Source organism: Oncorhynchus tshawytscha, linkage group LG09 (assembly GCF_018296145.1).
Source record: "Oncorhynchus tshawytscha isolate Ot180627B linkage group LG09, Otsh_v2.0, whole genome shotgun sequence".
In the NCBI taxonomy this organism is placed as follows: domain Eukaryota; kingdom Metazoa; phylum Chordata; class Actinopteri; order Salmoniformes; family Salmonidae; genus Oncorhynchus; species Oncorhynchus tshawytscha.
In genome coordinates, this window is record NC_056437.1 from 50,437,052 (window position 1) to 50,454,730 (window position 17,679).

The window sequence follows — 17,679 nt, forward strand, 5'->3', positions numbered from 1 at the left end:
AACCAAGTTTACATTTCATTGTCTTAGCAACATGTAAATGGTCAGGTGGTGGGGTGGATTCTGTGGGTTTTGCTACAGTGCTGAACCCCACTCACCCACCCCGACGACCTATCTGCAGACAACGATGAGCATTGTTGTTCTTATGGTATTATGATGTGATTGTAGAATACGAATGAATAGAATGTGCTACTCATTCTGTTTCTATGGTTGTAATGGTCTGCCTCCATGGGTTACGGTGGATGGAAAGGAAGGAGCCAGACTGGCTGTAGACAGACAGTGTCACCTGACCAATACGCTGCTTTAGGAAGTTTCATCCTGAATCCTTGTGTCCCCTCTGGGACAGGAAAACAAACATACAAAACGAGTCATCTTCTATATTACGACCCTGTTATACCAGCGCTGGGGGTTGTCAGTGGGCTCAGCCATCAGCCGCCCATCCACACACGGTTCAGCAGCATTCAACTCCCTCCAGGTTGGGGGGGGACGGGGACGGGGACGTAGGCCACTCCATCCAGAGTAGGTCAGTGGCACAGAGGGCCAGTAAGCAACACACCTGTGGGAGCAGGGAATGGGAGAGTCCAAGGTGGAATAGTGGTGGTGGGTGTCAGGACGCCCCCCCTTTAAAAAGGCCGAGTCACACCATGCCAGCGCAGGCCTGAGCAATGCACAACTCCCAAGTGAGGCTGCGTCACAAATGGCACCTTATACACTAAGCAGGGAATAGGGTGCCATTTTGGGACGCAGACAGAGTAAGTGCATGGTGCCCTGTCTGTTATACACACTGTTCTTTGGCATTATCAACTCAGGAGACAGCCAGGTGGGTAGTAGTAGTGTACTGACTGAGACATGAGAAAAGCTCTCAGCACAGTAGTAGTCAGAGTTTAAACAGTGAGCATTGCCAAAGGAACCTTTTCTATACATACCCATCATATGTAGAAAAGGCTGTATATGGTATTATATATTTACGGATTAACTTTGATTTCAATACATTTTCAACCCTTCTTCGTCGCCTTCAAAACATTTTTTTTATTTGATTTTTTTTTTTTTTTTTTTTAAACCCTGAGAAAATACTGTGGACCGCTTTTTAGTACAAAATACAACTCTCTGAGACGAAAAAAAAAAAGAAAAAAAAACCATAAATTTACAAAGAACTCAAAAAAGTAGTCAGAATCCAGAACTCTGTGCTGTAGCTGACTATACGATTCGTCTGACTGGAGCAACAACGACTCCAGAAGTTGCTTTGTTGGGGCAGCACTTTGCACAAATATGGTAGAACTGTGTGGCTTTGCATGCGGTTGGGTTGATTAAATGGCAAAAGCTGCATTTACATATCTTTTTTAGGCACTACAATTAAGGTCCGAGAAGCCCTCTGTTTCAGTACGCTTGATGGCCAATACAACAGATGTTCCTTTTTTGATTGTAACAAATCTGATTATAGAAGTGATTGATAAACTTATTTTGGGGGAGCGACAGAAGGCACACGATAAAATACTGTTTCTCCAATGATTCAGGCCCAAACGGAAGATGAGGGAGGAGTCAGTGAAGAGCTGACGTAATTATCAACCAGTGTGTTTCTACAACGGCTGGATGCAGACAGAGTCGTTTAGAGTATGTGTGAGTATGTGTGTGTGTGTAATGTGTCTGGTGTGCATGTCTGAAAGAGTGTGCGTGTTTATGCCACAATGTTTGTGTTACAGTTCCCGTTAGCTATTTGTGCTTTTAAAAGGCTAATATTTGTTTGATATTTTCTGTACATTTCTCAGAATGATGCTGAACTGAAAGGCTTTTTAAAAACATCAGATCCCAGGAATCGCCTCGCGGGATCCATCTTACGTCAAGAGAAAGGAAGAGATTCGTCTGAACCAGCTTATAATGCCCACAAAGTATTCACCCCAATGCTAGCGGCTTAGTCACCACTGACCACACCACTAGGAAGGGTTGATGGCATGGATCACCGCCATGCTATACTTCAAAATAAAACCTCAAAATGTAACATTGTCCAAAATCCATTTCCTCTTGGTCTTCTTACGTCATCATACAGCATTTGTTACTTTAACAAGCACTACTAACATCTAGGGTCTCGTGTATGTAGCTATCTGACTAACAGCTACGTTCAAATCCCCAGAACAGAGCAGAGAGACTGATTTAGGACTAGTGAAGTACAGAGATTTGGTTCATTAAAGCGATCTAGAGAGAAAAGAACGGCATGTATAATATCAAAAGCACAGACGGACAGACAGACAGACAGTAGCCATGGTAGCGGGAGCTGGGATGGAGCTCCGGTCAGTCTGAGAAATCAGTGTGTCTTCTGGACGATGGTGTGTGTGTGTGTGTGTGTGTGTGTGTGTGTGTGTGAGAGAGAGAGCATCTCAGTTTTTTTTCTACAACGCTAGCACGCTCCTCCTCAGCAGGTCCTCGCTCCCAGAATGCAACTGGGCCAGGCGGAGCTTGCGGCCGCTGGAGTGCGTGTCCGAGTCGCTCTGCTCGGCGTCAGAGAAGTAGCCATCCGTCTCGGGGTCCAGCAGCGACGACGTCTCCTTCACTGGGTGGGGGTCCCTCTCTCTCTCCCTATCCAGGGGACGCTCTGCCACCTCCTTCCCCCCTCCACCCCCGCCCTTTCCCCGGGACTTACCCTGCCGGGGCAGGCGGAGGCGCAGGGCTGTGCGGTGACCGAGACCCCCCCCTGACCTCCCCTCAGGCACTGTCCCGGGACTAATGCAGGGCTGTGGGGGGGAGCAGGAGGCCAGAGGGGGCGGCGTGGTGGCGGACGCTGCCCCTGTACCAGTGAGGCTGTCCCAGGGGCCGCGCTCCTCCGAGATGTGACAGGAGTCCATTTTGGAGGTGGGCGGCTGCGGCGGCGGGTCCAGTGGTGCCTCAGTGCTCCTGGTCTGGGGGTGGTGGTGGTGGTGGTGGAGGGCCTTGGAGCCCCGGGACCTCTCCCCTCTACGGGCCCCGTGGCCTGGCCTGTCATCTGCCAGCAGAGTCCCCTTGGCTGTGGCTGTGGAGGAGGCGGTGGCAGCAGCAGCGGGACTGACAGCAGTGGCAGAAGGCGGGGTGGTTGCTGCGGCGGGGGAGTGTTGGGCCCGGGCTCTGGGCTTGCCCCGGGTCTTGCGGCCCAGCTGAGGGGTTTTCCAGGTGGACTTCATGGAGTGGTCCATCATAAGGCTGAGCAGGCTCTCCTCTCCCTGCAGCAGCTGGTCAGACAGCAAGCTGGCCGTCTTGTCACGGTGCTGCCCGGCGTCCAGGGCCCACTGGCTCAGCATGTCGTCAGCCGTGATCTGCACCGACTGGGCCAGCCAGCTGTCAAACAGTGAGTTGTCCAGAGGGAAGGTCTTGGGGAAACCTGGGGGGAAGAGATGGACAGGTGAGAGGACCATAGAGGACCAGTCTAGAGCGAGGGGTTCAAACTCAACTCCAGGAGGGCCGTGTTATTTCCTTTCAATTCGTGCCCAATGAAGACCTAGAGAACCAGGTAAATGGGAGTTCTTGATGAATCCTTGACCTTAACTGATCACTTAAGTAACAAGGGAGGACTGAAAACCTGCAGGCACACGGCACTCCCAGGAATAGAGTTTGACGCCCTTGTTATACAGACGATTCTGAAATCTCATGAATGTCTGTGGATGGATAGTAGGATCAACTGTTCCGTCCAAAACATAAAGCCTTCCGGGAGGAAGTCTGGAACAAACCTGTAAAACATAGGAAGACACAGCGTAGGGCTGGGTGACAAAGTACAGTACGGGGGATTTGTGGTCGGAGTCGTGATGCTAAACCTGACCAGACTTTCCTTCAACGAATCAATCATTTAACAGGCGGTAGGGTGTGCGTCCCAAATATCAACATATTCCCTATATGTTGCACTACTTTTAACCAGTCCCCTATGGGCCCAGGTCAAAAGTAGGGCAGTACATAGGGAAAAGGGCACATTTGGGACTCAAACCCCCTATCTACCCCACTTCCTGTGTGAGTTTAAACAATGCATTAGCCCCGTTCTGCGTCGGTCTGTCTGTCTGTGCTTTGTCACCACCACCACCAGGGACGTTCACTGTCAAACGCAGCTTTTAGAGACAATGCATGCTGTGTGTGTATATAATTACAAGATTTGCATGGCTCCTTGTCTGTCATTAAGGCCCTGAGTTGGCTGCCAGAGCCTCTCTGCAGCTCGGGAACACCGATTCTCACAGGAAATAGAGAGAAGGCGGGAGAGGGGGAGGGAAACGCACTGCTGCCAGGCGGTGTCGCAAATGGGACCCTATTCCTTATGTAGTGCACTACTTTTGACCAGGGCCCGTAGGGTTGCATTACATAGGCCGGGGATAGGGCGCTATTCAGAACACACCTAGAGACAGAGCTCCATCCACCACCCGTATTCCAATCACATGAAGTCCCTCTCCCACGGTCTGGGAGATGCATCAGGGGACAGTACGCTGGGTAACACTCTCCCACTCCCCGAACCCTGCCCCTAAACCAGAAACATACTGGGTTCCTGTCAACCCAAAACATCATGAGCCACTGTTCACAAAGGATTTCACACACCTACACACACCTTCCAACAACGGCGCTTGAACGTGCACACACACACACACCTCTTTTAAAAAGGTAGACCTGCTGAAAATACATTTAAACCCTATAGGTGTGGTGTTGTTTCAATGAGCTACAATAACCTCCTTAAATGTGTGTCTCTCTGCCTGGTGTGAAGTGGTGTCTATCTCCTCAGGTGATGAGTAAGGTGCTGGCTGGCATAGGGACAGAGTATTAGCAGTGGTACAATTGGCTCCAGCTCCACACACCCAGCCTGCCTGTTTAATGAGATGAAGCTCCTACTTAGAATAGCATTTTTAAATCACAGTCATTAACAGAGGGCTAATTCCACCACAGCCCCTATTGAAGTATGGGAGGAACACAACTGAGGAGAGGAGGCAGGGAGGGGAGAGGGAGTAGAGGAGGCAGTGAGGGATAGAGGGAGGAGAGGAGGCAGTGAGGGGATAGAGGGAGGAGAGGAGGCAGTGAGGGATAGAGGGAGGAGAGGAGGCAGTGAGGGATAGAGGGAGGAGAGGAGGCAGTGAGGGGAGAGGCAGGGAGGAGAGGAGGCAGTGAGGGGAGAGGGAGGAGAGGAGGCAGTGAGGGGAGAGGGAGGAGAGGAGGCAGTGAGGGGAGAGGGAGGAGAGGAGGCAGTGAGGGGAGAGGGAGGAGAGGAGGCAGTGAGGGGAGAGGGAGGAGAGGAGGCAGTGAGGGGAGAGGGAGGAGAGGAGGCAGTGAGGGGAGAGGGAGGAGAGGAGGCAGTGAGGGGAGAGGGAGGAGAGGAGGCAGTGAGGGGAGAAGGAGGAGAGGAGGCAGGGAGGGGAGAGGGAGGAGAGGAGGCAGTGAGGGGAGAGGGAGGAGAGGAGGCAGTGAGGGGAGAGGGAGGAGAGGAGGCAGTGAGGGGAGAGGGAGGAGAGGAGGCAGTGAGGGGAGAGGGAGGAGAGGAGGCAGTGAGGGGAGAGGGAGGAGAGGAGGCAGTGTGGGATAGAGGGAGGAGAGGAGGCAGGGAGGGATAGAGGGAGGAGAGGAGGCAGGGAGGATCAACTTGAGACACTCTCTGCTGGGCATGTCAACATCTTACCACAGAGACACGAGGTAGGGGTGTGGGGACGGAGGGAGAGAAGATTGGAAAACAAGTGTACTTCTCCCCGCAAACTGAGATGCTAGTCAGCACATCTTACCTCCCTACTACCATCAACTGCACCGGATTCCTATAGACCACATAGGGTCCAGGCGGTCACACCAACACAACCCTCAACATTCCTGACCTGTTAAATCTTCCTGTTAGCCCCCCTTCTAAGGCTATGGCCACACTCGAACGATTTCATCCGTGTTCATGTGTCTATGACCGACATCATTGTCCATTTTTTTTGTCCATCAAAAGTACAACTAAAGTCAAGTATTCTCTGACGAGTTGCTTATGTAAAAAGAGGGTTTGGGTATTTTTGTTGGACAATGCATCGCCGTTGTCATTCACCCGGCAACAGATTACTCCTATTGGAAAGGCACTGGGTCCATCCGAAATGGCACACTAGTGCACTAAATAGGTACTAGGGTGCTATTTGGGATGCATCCTCTACCCAGTCACCCCCCTCCTCCCCCTTCAGTCCATAAGGCACTGTGCCCACCAGGAGGTCAGGAGGAGCTGCTGTGATTGGATCAGCATCCCCAAGCCAGCCGTTTCCATGACGCAGCAACAGCACCAGCGCCTCTGCTGGAGACAGGAGACTAGAGAGGGGAGGAGGGAATGAGAGGTGGTGGAACAGAGAGAAGGGAGAAGGGAGGGAGGGGGGAACAGAAAGGGAGGGAGGGAGCAGAGTTGGAAAAGAGAAGGGAGGGCGGGGGCTGGTCGTGACCCACTCTGCTCCACCTCTCCTCTTCATCTCCAACCCACCCCGCTGCGCATGTCTGCTGGCTGCAGCCCCTCTCCTGGCTCTGCTCCGTGGACCCGGTGAAAGCAGCCCCGGGGCCTAGGCTGCTGCGGTATGGTAGCAGCCCACGCTAGGCTAGGTGAGGCCCGGTAGGGCTAGGAATGCGCTGGCTGGGACAGGGCCAGACCAGGCTAAGCTACGCTAAGTAGGGCCAGGGAGGGAGGTAGGCTAAGCTAGACTAGACAGGAGGGAGGGAGGCTAAGCAAGGCTAGGATAGGCAGGGACAGGAGGGAGGGAGGCTGAGCTAGACTAGACAGGAGGGAGGGAGGCTGAGCTAGGCTAGAAAGAGCCAGGAATGCGCTGGCTGGGGCAGAGCCAGACTTGTGTTTGTGCAGGCCCCGCTACAGTGTGCCAATTGTTCTCAGGTGCCAACTGTCGCCCTGACAACCCCGCATACGCACGGAGCGAGGGAAAGAGAGGGGAGTGAGCAGTGCGAGTCAGCGACGGAGAGCACTGTAAACTCCATGCCTGAAGAACTTAGAGGCGGAAACACAAATTAAGTGTTAAAATGATGCCCAAAGTATCAGTCTGGGGAGAGAGTTAGTAATTATCCAGCCCTCTCAATATCAACACCCAGAAGTTCTTGCAGTCTATTTCACCACTACAACACTCAGAGGTACTCTACTCCACTCTGTCTGCCACCCAGGGGTCACGTTACTACAGGCTTATCACGGTGGCCAGATGCCCATACCCGTCCGCGTCCCAATTGGCACCCTATTCCCAAAGGGCTCTGGTCAAAACTAGTGCACTATATAAAGAAAGGGTTGCTATTTGCGACTCTCCCAGCCTCTGTCCCGCTGCCTTATCTGGAGATGCTCTCCCCTAACCTCTGACCCCCTGGGTTATCCTGTTCCGTGAGGGAAGGTCACACACGCTAAAGCCCGGGGATTTAAGAGAGCAGCTCTGCCCTAGTAGGGGGGCACGCAACGCCACGCACCCCACCCACGGCGCTCAGAAAAACAAGGTGGCGGGCAGGGACACTGGGCCCACACCATGAGGATTAACCTCTACCCCTTTTACCCTGAAAATAATATGGACATTGTTTTTTAATTAGTTTTTATGTACACCTGAGAAGCTACACCTGCACCAAGCCATGCAAACAGATGCGTTTCCATGGCTATAGTTGCACCTCCTCTCAGTAACTCTCTGCCTGGACAAATCTGATCTGGCATCACCAAGGACTCAACTGGCATCTCTCAATGACACGGTATATCACACCAGCCAACAGGAGAGTGCAAACAGTGGCCGAGAAGAACAATAGAATACCAGCACTACTACAGCATCCATTTCTGTTGAGAAACACACACACACTTGGGGTTAAGTGCTTAAAAGGTAGAGTTGGAATGTATATCAACCTGCTCCTACATGGTACACATGCAGTCAGCCCTGTGAGTCGTCAGAGCACTACTGAGCAGTCTGACAGAGAACAGATGGACTCAAAACACACACACACACACACACACACACACACACACACACACACACACCGTCCTCAGTCGCCCGCAAAAAGGCCCGTCACACACAAAACACGATGAGGTAGGCTGAGGAGATAACATCTGAGGAACCAGTCAGGCGGAGGGGAAAAAACAAAACAGTCCTCCGTTACATGTTCTGTTATCACAGCACTGTGGAGCATTGACATAACTGTGAAGGACATTCAGGAAGAAACCCCCAGCTAGCCACTGTTAGACTTGTTATTTACCTTGACCTAAAAAAAGGTCAGCGCTCGTGATGTTACCCACTATCGTCGCTGTGTGGCGTACTATAGGTGGACCCTGAAGTGTGTGTTTGCACCACCGTAGTGCTATACTGCACTGCTTATAATGTAAACAATAGATTCCCACGTGCAAGTTCGCCACCAGGTCCACCTGCTCACTGGTTTTGGAGTGGGTAACACAACGAAAAGCTGAAAGTGAAGTATAAGGACAGGCATTGGGAAGCACCGGTCCTACGGGAGCTCTGAAGAGAGCCGAGGGCTCGGTGGACACACGTGGGATACGATTCTTCTTTGGTACTGTCCATATGTCGCTTCTCAGCTCCAATACAGGGGCCAAGCCACTCGCCTCACATCGGCGTCGTAGTCATGTCCGCTAAAAGATCGGTATTGACGCAGAAAGTGAAATATTGCAGGACAACCACAGACGTCAACAGTGGCTAACAGTTTCCTAGTCGATTCCCTGTTAATGGTTCTACAGATTGTCTGGGGATGAAGGATGCTTCTAGTTGAGTATGTGTTACCGTGGGAAGACTTTTCCTCCTGAATGTTGATACTGTAAGCATCTTCATCATGATCTGGAGAGAGTTTGGACACCGATTAGTGCCGAGGGATTAACCGAAATGTCATTTTTTTAATAAATTTTTTTAACTAATTGACCGACGTCGGTTCAATTATTTGTATTCCATTTCATTCGGTTTTCCTTCTTAGCTCAATGGGCACATTGCAGTTTCCTTAGATATAAATCAGATCCAGCCTGAACTGTGCAATGTAGTAGGGAGTTGTAGTTCCCAACAGGATAATATTTGACATAATTACAACATTTTATGTGCTAAACTAACTACAATGACCACAATCCATTGCACATCTACTTGTCCGGGCTTTGTTTCTTTTAGGTCTGCTACTCAAGAAACAGAAGAACATGCGATCGTGAGGTGATATAGAGAGCAGCTGTTGCTTCGGGAGTTATCTCTACCTGAAAATACATGATCTAAGTGATTGATAGTTGGTATTCAGTAGTTATAAAAGTATGCCTTATTTACTTTGAAGAACTACTAAAATAGTGATTTTTTTCCCCAGGCAGCAGCTCTGTAGAGATGAGATGAGATGACTTAGAATGAAATAAAAGTCACCAAAAAATAAAGATATATACATAAATTAAATATTTGCTGAAATAAAGTCATGTGAATAAATGATGGTTAATAAGTGATAAGCAGTAACGGGCATCACTAACATCATGGGACTTTCATTAACATTATTTTATTCTGTGTTACAGCATTCAACCAAAATAATCGAAACCGAAAAACACGATTTTAAAAAAAATATAAAATCACACCGAAACAACCTCAAAATGTACTAATCGCTCAGCAATGACACATTCTCCAGAGATGGTATCCACAGAGGAGACCTAGTCTGCATCCTGATTCACCACACTTCGCCCAAAGTGTGCACTTGCACACTCCCAGTAATCGATTTGAATGCTTTGGATTGGTGTAGGCATTGGCTCTCCAACATGATTAAATCCATGACAGGGAGTGTTGTGCAAGTGCACACTTCAGAAGAAGGGTGTAGAATCAGCATCCAGATCTAGATGGTGCGAGCCTGGACAAGTCGGGGGAGGTGTGATTGCAACTCAGGGGGGGGGAGTGGGTGTCGTACACGTCATCGACTCGACTGGAAACTCATAGCGCATAGCACAAACCCCCGTGGTGTGTCAGACCTACCTAGCTGTTTGAGGAGGGAGCCGTTGTCAGACTTCCACCTCTCTCTCTTCTTCTCCGGACTGCTTTTCCGCCGCTCCTTCCCCTTCTCCTTCACCCCGTTCTGTCTTCCCTTATGGCCCTTCATGGTTTTCTCTGCAGAGGAAATAGAGCAACATTGCAGTGGAGCCAGACAAGCATGAAGTCAGGGAGAGGCAGGTCAAGACCGGGATATTTCTTCTCGTGTGCGCTAGATCAACTACTGGTGTTTTTAAACTGTTTGGCTGTGCCCTTGGGGACATAACGCGTGCGCCCCAAATGGCAGCCTATTCCCTGTATTCTGCAGGGCTGCAGTCAAAGGTAGTGCACTATATAGGGAATAGGTTGCCATTTGGAACACATGCTGTGTAGCAGTTAAATACAGCTGCATAATGTTAACACAGTCAAATACTGAGGAGGCTATGTAGCAGTCAATGGTTGATTTCATTATCCTAAACTAAATTGGGGGTCAGTACTAAGCAGTGAACAGTACCCTGAGGCTCCTCATCTCCCTCCTGGTTAAGTTTCCCTCTCCTCCAGTCAGAGTGAACCTTACACCGAGAGACTGAGCAATCTGACCCCAGAATGGCACCTTTTACCCCACCAGCTGGACTAATCGTTGTGATGAGAGAAATGAACCATGACCAAACTGAGAAACTGTCCCACTTCTCAGAAAAGCTCAGACCAAAGAACTCCCTCACAGTCAAAACCTTCACCATCTCTATTCACAGCTCTTGAATATAGTCATTGGGGACTATGAGGCACAGGAAACCCACCCACCCACACTCACAACTACAAATACGCTCACAAACAAGCACACTTACAGTAAATACACAAAAATTGGACAGCTACTCATTCAATAATTTCTTTATTTTTACTATTTTCTACATTGTAGAATAATAGTGAAGACATCAAAACTATGAAATAACACACATGGAATCATGTAGTAACCAAAAACAAGTGTTAAACAAATGTTATACTGTATTCTTCAAAGTAGCCACTCTGTGTCTCACAAAGACATGGCGGATGGAACCAAAAATCTCACATTTGGACTCATCAGACCAAAGGACAGATCTCCACTGGTCTAATGTATATTGCTTGTGTTTGTTTCTTGGCTCAAGCAAGTAGTCTTCTTATTGGTGTCCTTTAGTAGTGGTTTCTTTGCAGCAATTTGATCATGGAGGCTGATTCACACAGTATCCTCTGAACAATGATGTTGCGATATGTCTGTTACTTGAAATCTGTGTCGCATTTATTTGGGGTGCGATTTCTGAGGTTGGTAACTAATGAACTGATCCTCTGCAGCACAGTAACTCTGGGTCATCCTTTCCTGTGGCGGTCGTCATGAGAGCCAGTTTCATCATAGCGTTTGATGGTTTTGCGACTGCACTTAGAAGAAACTTCCAAAGTTCTTGCCATTTTCCGGTTTGACTGACCTTCATGTCTTAAAGTAATGATGGACTGTTGTTTCTCTTTGCTTATTTGAGCTGTTCTTGCCATAATATGGACTTGGTATTTTACCAAATAGGGCTATCTTCTCCATACCGCCCCAACCTTGTTACAACACAACTAATTGGCTCAAAGGAGTCATACAATGATGTAGAGGAAATGAAATACACAAAATGAATTCCCCATTCGTAAGAAGGAAAGAAATTCCACTATTTAACAATGCACACCTGTTAATTGAAACGCATTCCAGGCGACTACCTCATGAAGCTGGTTGAGAGAATGCCAAGAGTGTGCAAAGCTGTCAAAGGCAAAAGGTGGCTACTTTGAAGAATCTCAAATATAAAATATATTTTGATTTGTTTAACGTTTTTTTGTTGTTGTTGGCTACTACATGGTTCCATATGTCACTATTACTCCACAACGTAGAAAACAAAAGAAAAACCCTTGAACAAGTAGGTGTCAAAACTGTTGACTGGTACTGTACATCTGCACCAGCATCTCTTTGGACACACACAGACACACACATAACACAGAGGGAGAGCACACCGCTGAGGAACCGTCCCACTAGCTGTGAGGTTGGGTTGGCGCCCCCCTTCCACACTTATTGTTGGGGGACATGTTTGAACACGCTCCCGCTGCTTAGACCAACAGTGGAGCGGGTGGTGTGCACGCCTGACTTCCTCTCATGCTGGTTATAATAGAGGCCGAGTTGAGTTGTGGGGGCACTGAGGGTCTCCCTCCATCACGCTTCCCCTTGATGGAGGAGCAGGACATGCATGGGGGGGGCTGAGTGGTACCTTACTGTGTCTTCACACGGAGGCTACCCTGGGTGTGTGTGTGTATACACATGTGTCCATGTTGTTTTCAACAAATCTGTTGTGTGGGTGTATGCGTGCCTGAACACTGCCGGTAAGTGTGTGTAGGATAGAAGGTCATATGTATGAGTGATGTATTAGCTATTTTTGTGAATATGTGTGCTGTCGGAAAGAAGAAAAAAAACTCATTTTCTGCAACGGACCAACTTGGAGAGACATTTGGAAACGTTGTAGTCAGATCATTTTTTTTCTCTTTCCCCCCTCTCTCACCTCTCACTTCCCCCTCTCACTTCTCCCTCTTTCCCCTCTCACTTCTCCCTCTCTCCCCCCTCACACTTCTCCCTCTCTCACCCCTCACACTTCTCCCTCTCTCACCCCTCACACTTCTCCCTCTCTCACCCCTCACACTTCTCCCTCTCTCACCCCTCACACTTCTCCCTCTCTCACCCCTCACACTTCTCCCTCTCTCACCCCTCACACTTCTCCCTCTCTCACCCCTCACACTTCTCCCTCTTTCCCCCCTCTCACTTCTCCCTCTTTCACCCCCTCTCTCACTTCTCCCTCTTTCACCCCCTCTCCCTCTTTCACCCCCTCTCTCACTTCTCCCTCTTTCCCCCTTTCTCACTTCTCCCTCTTTCACCCCCTTTCTCACTTCTCCCTCTTTCCCCCTCTTACTTCTCCCTCTTTCCCCCTCTTTACTTCTCCCTCTTTCCCCCCTTTCTCACTTCTCCCTCTTCCCCCCTCTCACACTTCTCCCTCTTTCCCCCTCTCCCTCTCCCCCCTCTCACACTTCTCCCTCTTTCCCCCTCTTACTTCTCCCTCTTCCCCCTCTCACACTTCTCCCTCTTTCACCCCCTCACACTTCTCCCTCTCACCCCCTCTCTCACTTCTCCCTCTTTCTCCCCTCTTCCCCCTCTCTCACTTCTCCCTCTTCCCCCTCTCACACTTCTCCCTCTTTCCCCCTCTCACACTTCTCCCTCTTTCCCCCTCTCACACTTCTCCCTCTTTCCCCCCCTCACACTTCTCCCTCTTTCCCCCTCTCACACTTCTCCCTCTTTCCCCCTCTCACACTTCTCCCCCTCTCACTCCCCCTCTCACACTTCTCCCCCTCTCACACTTCTCCCTCTTTCCCCCTCTCACACTTCTCCCCCTCTCACTCCCCCTCTCACACTTCTCCCCCTCTCACACTTCTCCCCCTCTCACACTTCTCCCCCTCTCACTTCTCCCCCTCTCACCCCCTCTCCCCTCTCACACTACTCCCCCTCTCACACTACTCCCCCTCTCACTTCTCCCCCTCTCACTTCTCCCCCTCTCACTTCTCCCCCTCTCACTTCTCCCCCTCTCATTTACATTTTCTGGCGTTGTCAGTTAGGTGCAGTGTCTCCAAGGGATTCGTCTTTTTGAAGTGTGTGGTTAATTTCCTCTCTTTCTGGGAGCACTCAGCTGCAGTGTGTGTGTGTGTAAAAGAGAGAGTGTGTAAGTGTGTGTGTGTGTGTGTTTGTTGCACCGTGGCCCACTTCTTACCTGCGCTCATTAGCACGACACCAGAGCTTCTTTACACTCCCTCTACCACTTCCTCTCATGCTCCCTCTACCACTTCCTCTCCTTCTCTCGCATGCTCCCTCTACCACCTCCTCTCCTTCTCTCGCATGCTCCCTCTACCACCTCCTCTCCTTCTCTCGCATGCTCCCTCTACCACCTCCTCTCCTTCTCTCGCATGCTCCCTCTACCACTTCCTCTCCTTCTCTCGCATGCTCCCTCTACCACCTCCTCTCCTTCTCTCGCATACTCCCTCTACCACCACCTCTCCTTCTCTCGCATTCTCCCTCTACCACCTCCTCTCCTTCTCTCGCATGCTCCCTCTACCACCTCCTCTCCTTCTCTCGCATGCTCCCTCTACCACTTCCTCTCCTTCTCTCGCATGCTCCCTCTCCTCTCCTTCTCTCGCACTCACCACCTCTCCTTCTCTCGCATGCTCCCCTCTACCACCTCCTCTCCTTCTCTCGCATTCTCCCTCTACCACCTCCTCTCCTTCTCTCGCATGCTCCCTCTACCACCTCCTCTCCTTCTCTCGCATTCTCCCTCTACCACCTCCTCTCCTTCTCTCGCATGCTCCCTCTACCACCTCCTCTCCTTCTCTCGCATGCTCCCTCTACCACTTCCTCTCCTTCTCCCGCATGCTCCCTCTACCACTTCCTCTCCTTCTCTCTTGCTCCCTCTACCACTTCCTCTCCTTCTCTCTCCTGCTCCCTCTACCACTTCCTCTCCTTCTCTCTCTTGCTCCCTCTACCACTTCCTCTCCTTCTCTCGCATGCTCCCTCTACCACTTCCTCTCCTTCTCTCTTGCTCCCTCTACCACTTCCTCTCCTTCTCTCTCCTGCTCCCTCTACCACTTCCTCTCCTTCTCTCTCTTGCTCCCTCTACCACTTCCTCTCCTTCTCTCGCATGCTCCCTCTACCACTTCCTCTCCTTCTCTCTTGCTCCCTCTACCACTTCCTCTCCTTCTCTCTCCTGCTCCCTCTACCACTTCCTCTCCTTCTCTCTCTTGCTCCCTCTACCACTTCCTCTCCTTCTCTCGCATGCTCACTCTACCACTTCCTCTCCTTCTCTCGCCTGCTCCCTCTACCACTTCCTCTCCTTCTCTCGCCTGCTCCCTCTACCACTTCCTCTCCTTCTCTCTCATGCTCCCTCTACCACTTCCTCTCCTTCTCTCTCATGCTCCCTCTACCACTTCCTCTCCTTCTCTCGCCTGCTCCCTCTACCACTTCCTCTCCTTCTCTCGCATGCTCCCTCTACCACTTCCTCTCCTTCTCTCGCATGCTCCCTCTACCACTTCCTCTCCTCTCGCATGCTCCCTCTACCACCTCCTCTCCTTTTCTCTCCTGCTCCCTCTACAACTTCCTCTCCTGCTCCCTCTACCACTTCCTCTCCTTCTCTCTCCTGCTCCCTCTACCACCTCCTCTCCTTTTCTCTCCTGCTCCCTCTACCACCTCCTCTCCTTTTCTCTCCTGCTCCCTCTACCACCTCCTCTCCTTTTCTCTCCTGCTCCCTCTACAACTTCCTCTCCTTCTCTCTCCTGCTCCCTCTACCACTTCCTCTCCTTCTCTCTCCTGCTCCCTCTACCACTTCCTCTCCTTCTCTCGCATGCTCCCTCTACCACTTCCTCTCCTTCTCCCTTGCTTCCTCTACAACTTCCTCTCCTTCTCTCTCCTGCTCCCTCTACCACTTCCTCTCCTTCTCTCTCCTGCTCCCTCTACCACTTCCTCTCCTTCTCTCGCATGCTCCCTCTACCACTTCCTCTCCTTCTCCCTTGCTTCCTCTACCACTTCCTCTCCTGCTCCCTCTACCACTTCCTCTCCTTCTCTCTCTTGCTCCCTCTACCACTTCCTCTCCTTCTCTCTCCTGCTCCCTCTACCACTTCCTCTCCTTCTCTCGCATGCTCCCTCTACCACTTCCTCTCCTTCTCTCGCATGCTCCCTCTACCACTTCCTCTCCTCTCGCATGCTCCCTCTACCACCTCCTCTCCTTTTCTCTCCTGCTCACTCTACCACTTCCTCTCCTTCTCTCGCCTGCTCCCTCTACCACTTCCTCTCCTTCTCTCGCATGCTCCCTCTACCACTTCCTCTCCTTCTCTCGCATGCTCCCTCTACCACTTCCTCTCCTCTCGCATGCTCCCTCTACCACCTCCTCTCCTTTTCTCTCCTGCTCCCTCTACCACCTCCTCTCCTTTTCTCTCCTGCTCCCTCTACCACCTCCTCTCCTTCTCCCTCTACAACTTCCTCTCCTTCTCTCTCCTGCTCCCTCTACCACTTCCTCTCCTTCTCTCTCTAGAAGACAGAGAGCTCAGCCCAGAGCCCCCCCACACACACACACACACACACACACACGTCTACAGGAAGGTAAGCCAGTAGAAAGGAACCTTTAAGGCTAGACTTGAATGTAGGATATCCCTAGACAGATGAAAATCTGCATTCCAAATATGCACCCTATGCTCTCTATAACGCAACAGTTTTGACCAGGGCCCATAGTGAACAAACAGGGTGCCATTTGGGACTCTCCCTGACCCTGACTCCATTACAGCCCCCAGTCATGTGAGTATTTGTGGTGTAGTGGTAGTCAACCTGCAGTGTCCATGTCTTCCCTCTGGCCCCAGTACTGGACCCATAGTAACCACTCACAGGCGTGACAATAGTCTTTACACACAGTCTGAGGGTTTCCCCTGTGTGTCTGTCAGAAGGAATGGGAAACGAGCCACCCTGTTACAGAATAACTAGCCAGGACTCTCTAGAGTCTTAAGGAGAAACTAGAGAAAGAAGTGTGTGTCTTGGAAAAGGGGAGGGGTGGGAATTTATGTGCATATTAACATTTGAAAGAGGAATTGGCTATGTTAGTTCAGGTGTGTGTTGGAGTGGGATCTGTCTGTGTGTGGAAAAGGAAGCGTGTATGTGTGTGCGGTTGTGAGAGTCCTTGCGCGTGTGTCCTTTTACCTATGTCTGTGGCACGCTTGTCCGTGTGTGTGTGTGTGTGTTAGCCTGGGGAGTTTTGCGAGTCTCTCCAGCCGGTACTCAATTTGCAGTGTTCATCATTCCTGAGCCTCCAAAGCCCGCTGATGTGTAGTAGGACCTCCCAACTGCACTTCTCAGCGCTATCAGGGGCCTGTGTTGGCTGCCCGGCGCTAAGCAGCCATATCTATTCACACATGGAAATGAGGGGCCGACACACAGCCGGGAGAGGGGACAGATAGAACACACTGCTTTCAGCGGCCCAAATGGCACCCTACACCCTATGTGGAGCACTACTTTTCACCAGGGCACCCGTGGGCCCTGGTCAAAAGTTGCACACACTAGGAAGGGAGTAGGGCGCCATTTGGGACGCAGAAAGCCGGGCCCTCTTGTCTGCACCCTGCTCGCTTAGATGGAGAAAGATGGGGCTGTCAGTATCATAATGACTGGGCGACCTCTCTCATATCCCTCTCTTTGCCTCTACATCGCGCTCACTCTCTCTCGCCCTCTCTCTCAATTCAATTTCAATTTAAGGGCTTTATTGGCATGGGAAACATGTTAACATTGCCAAAGCAATTGAAGTAGATAATAAACAAAAGTGAAATAAACAAAAATTAACAGTAAACATCACACTCACAGAAGTTCCAAAATAATAAAAGACATGTCATTATGTCTATGTACAGTGTTATAACAATGTGCAAATAGTTAAAGTACAAAAGGGAAAATAAATAAACAAATATGGATTGTATTTACAATGGTGTTTTTTCACTGGTTGCCCTTTTCTTGTGGCAACAGGTCACACATCTTGCTGCTGTGACATGGTGGTATTTCACCCAGTAGATATGAGAGTTCATCAAAATTGGGTTTGTTTTTTGAATTCCTTGTGGATCTGTGTAATCTGAGGGAAATATGTATCTCTAATATGGTCATACATTCAGCAGGAAGTGCAGCTCAGTTCCCACCTCATTTTGTGGGCAGTGTACACATAGCCAGTCTTCTCTTGAGAGC

General features: G+C 50.3%; 1 protein-coding gene across 3 annotated transcripts in view; it reads right to left on the bottom strand.

Annotated features, from left to right (window-relative positions):
- Positions 1 to 1,002: 1,002 nt before the first annotated feature.
- Positions 1,003 to 17,679, bottom strand: part of jade2 (jade family PHD finger 2) — a 134,466-nt gene continuing 117,789 nt past the window's right edge. For all 3 annotated transcript variants that reach the window (XM_024432196.2, XM_042327017.1, XM_024432195.2), the window contains 2 exons: positions 9,891 to 10,022; positions 1,003 to 3,343 (listed from right to left, as the gene is read on the bottom strand). In XM_024432196.2, the coding sequence (XP_024287964.1) occupies positions 2,382 to 3,343; positions 9,891 to 10,022 (1,094 nt within the window). In that variant the 3' untranslated portion in view covers positions 1,003 to 2,381. The remainder of the gene's footprint in view (positions 3,344 to 9,890; positions 10,023 to 17,679) is intronic.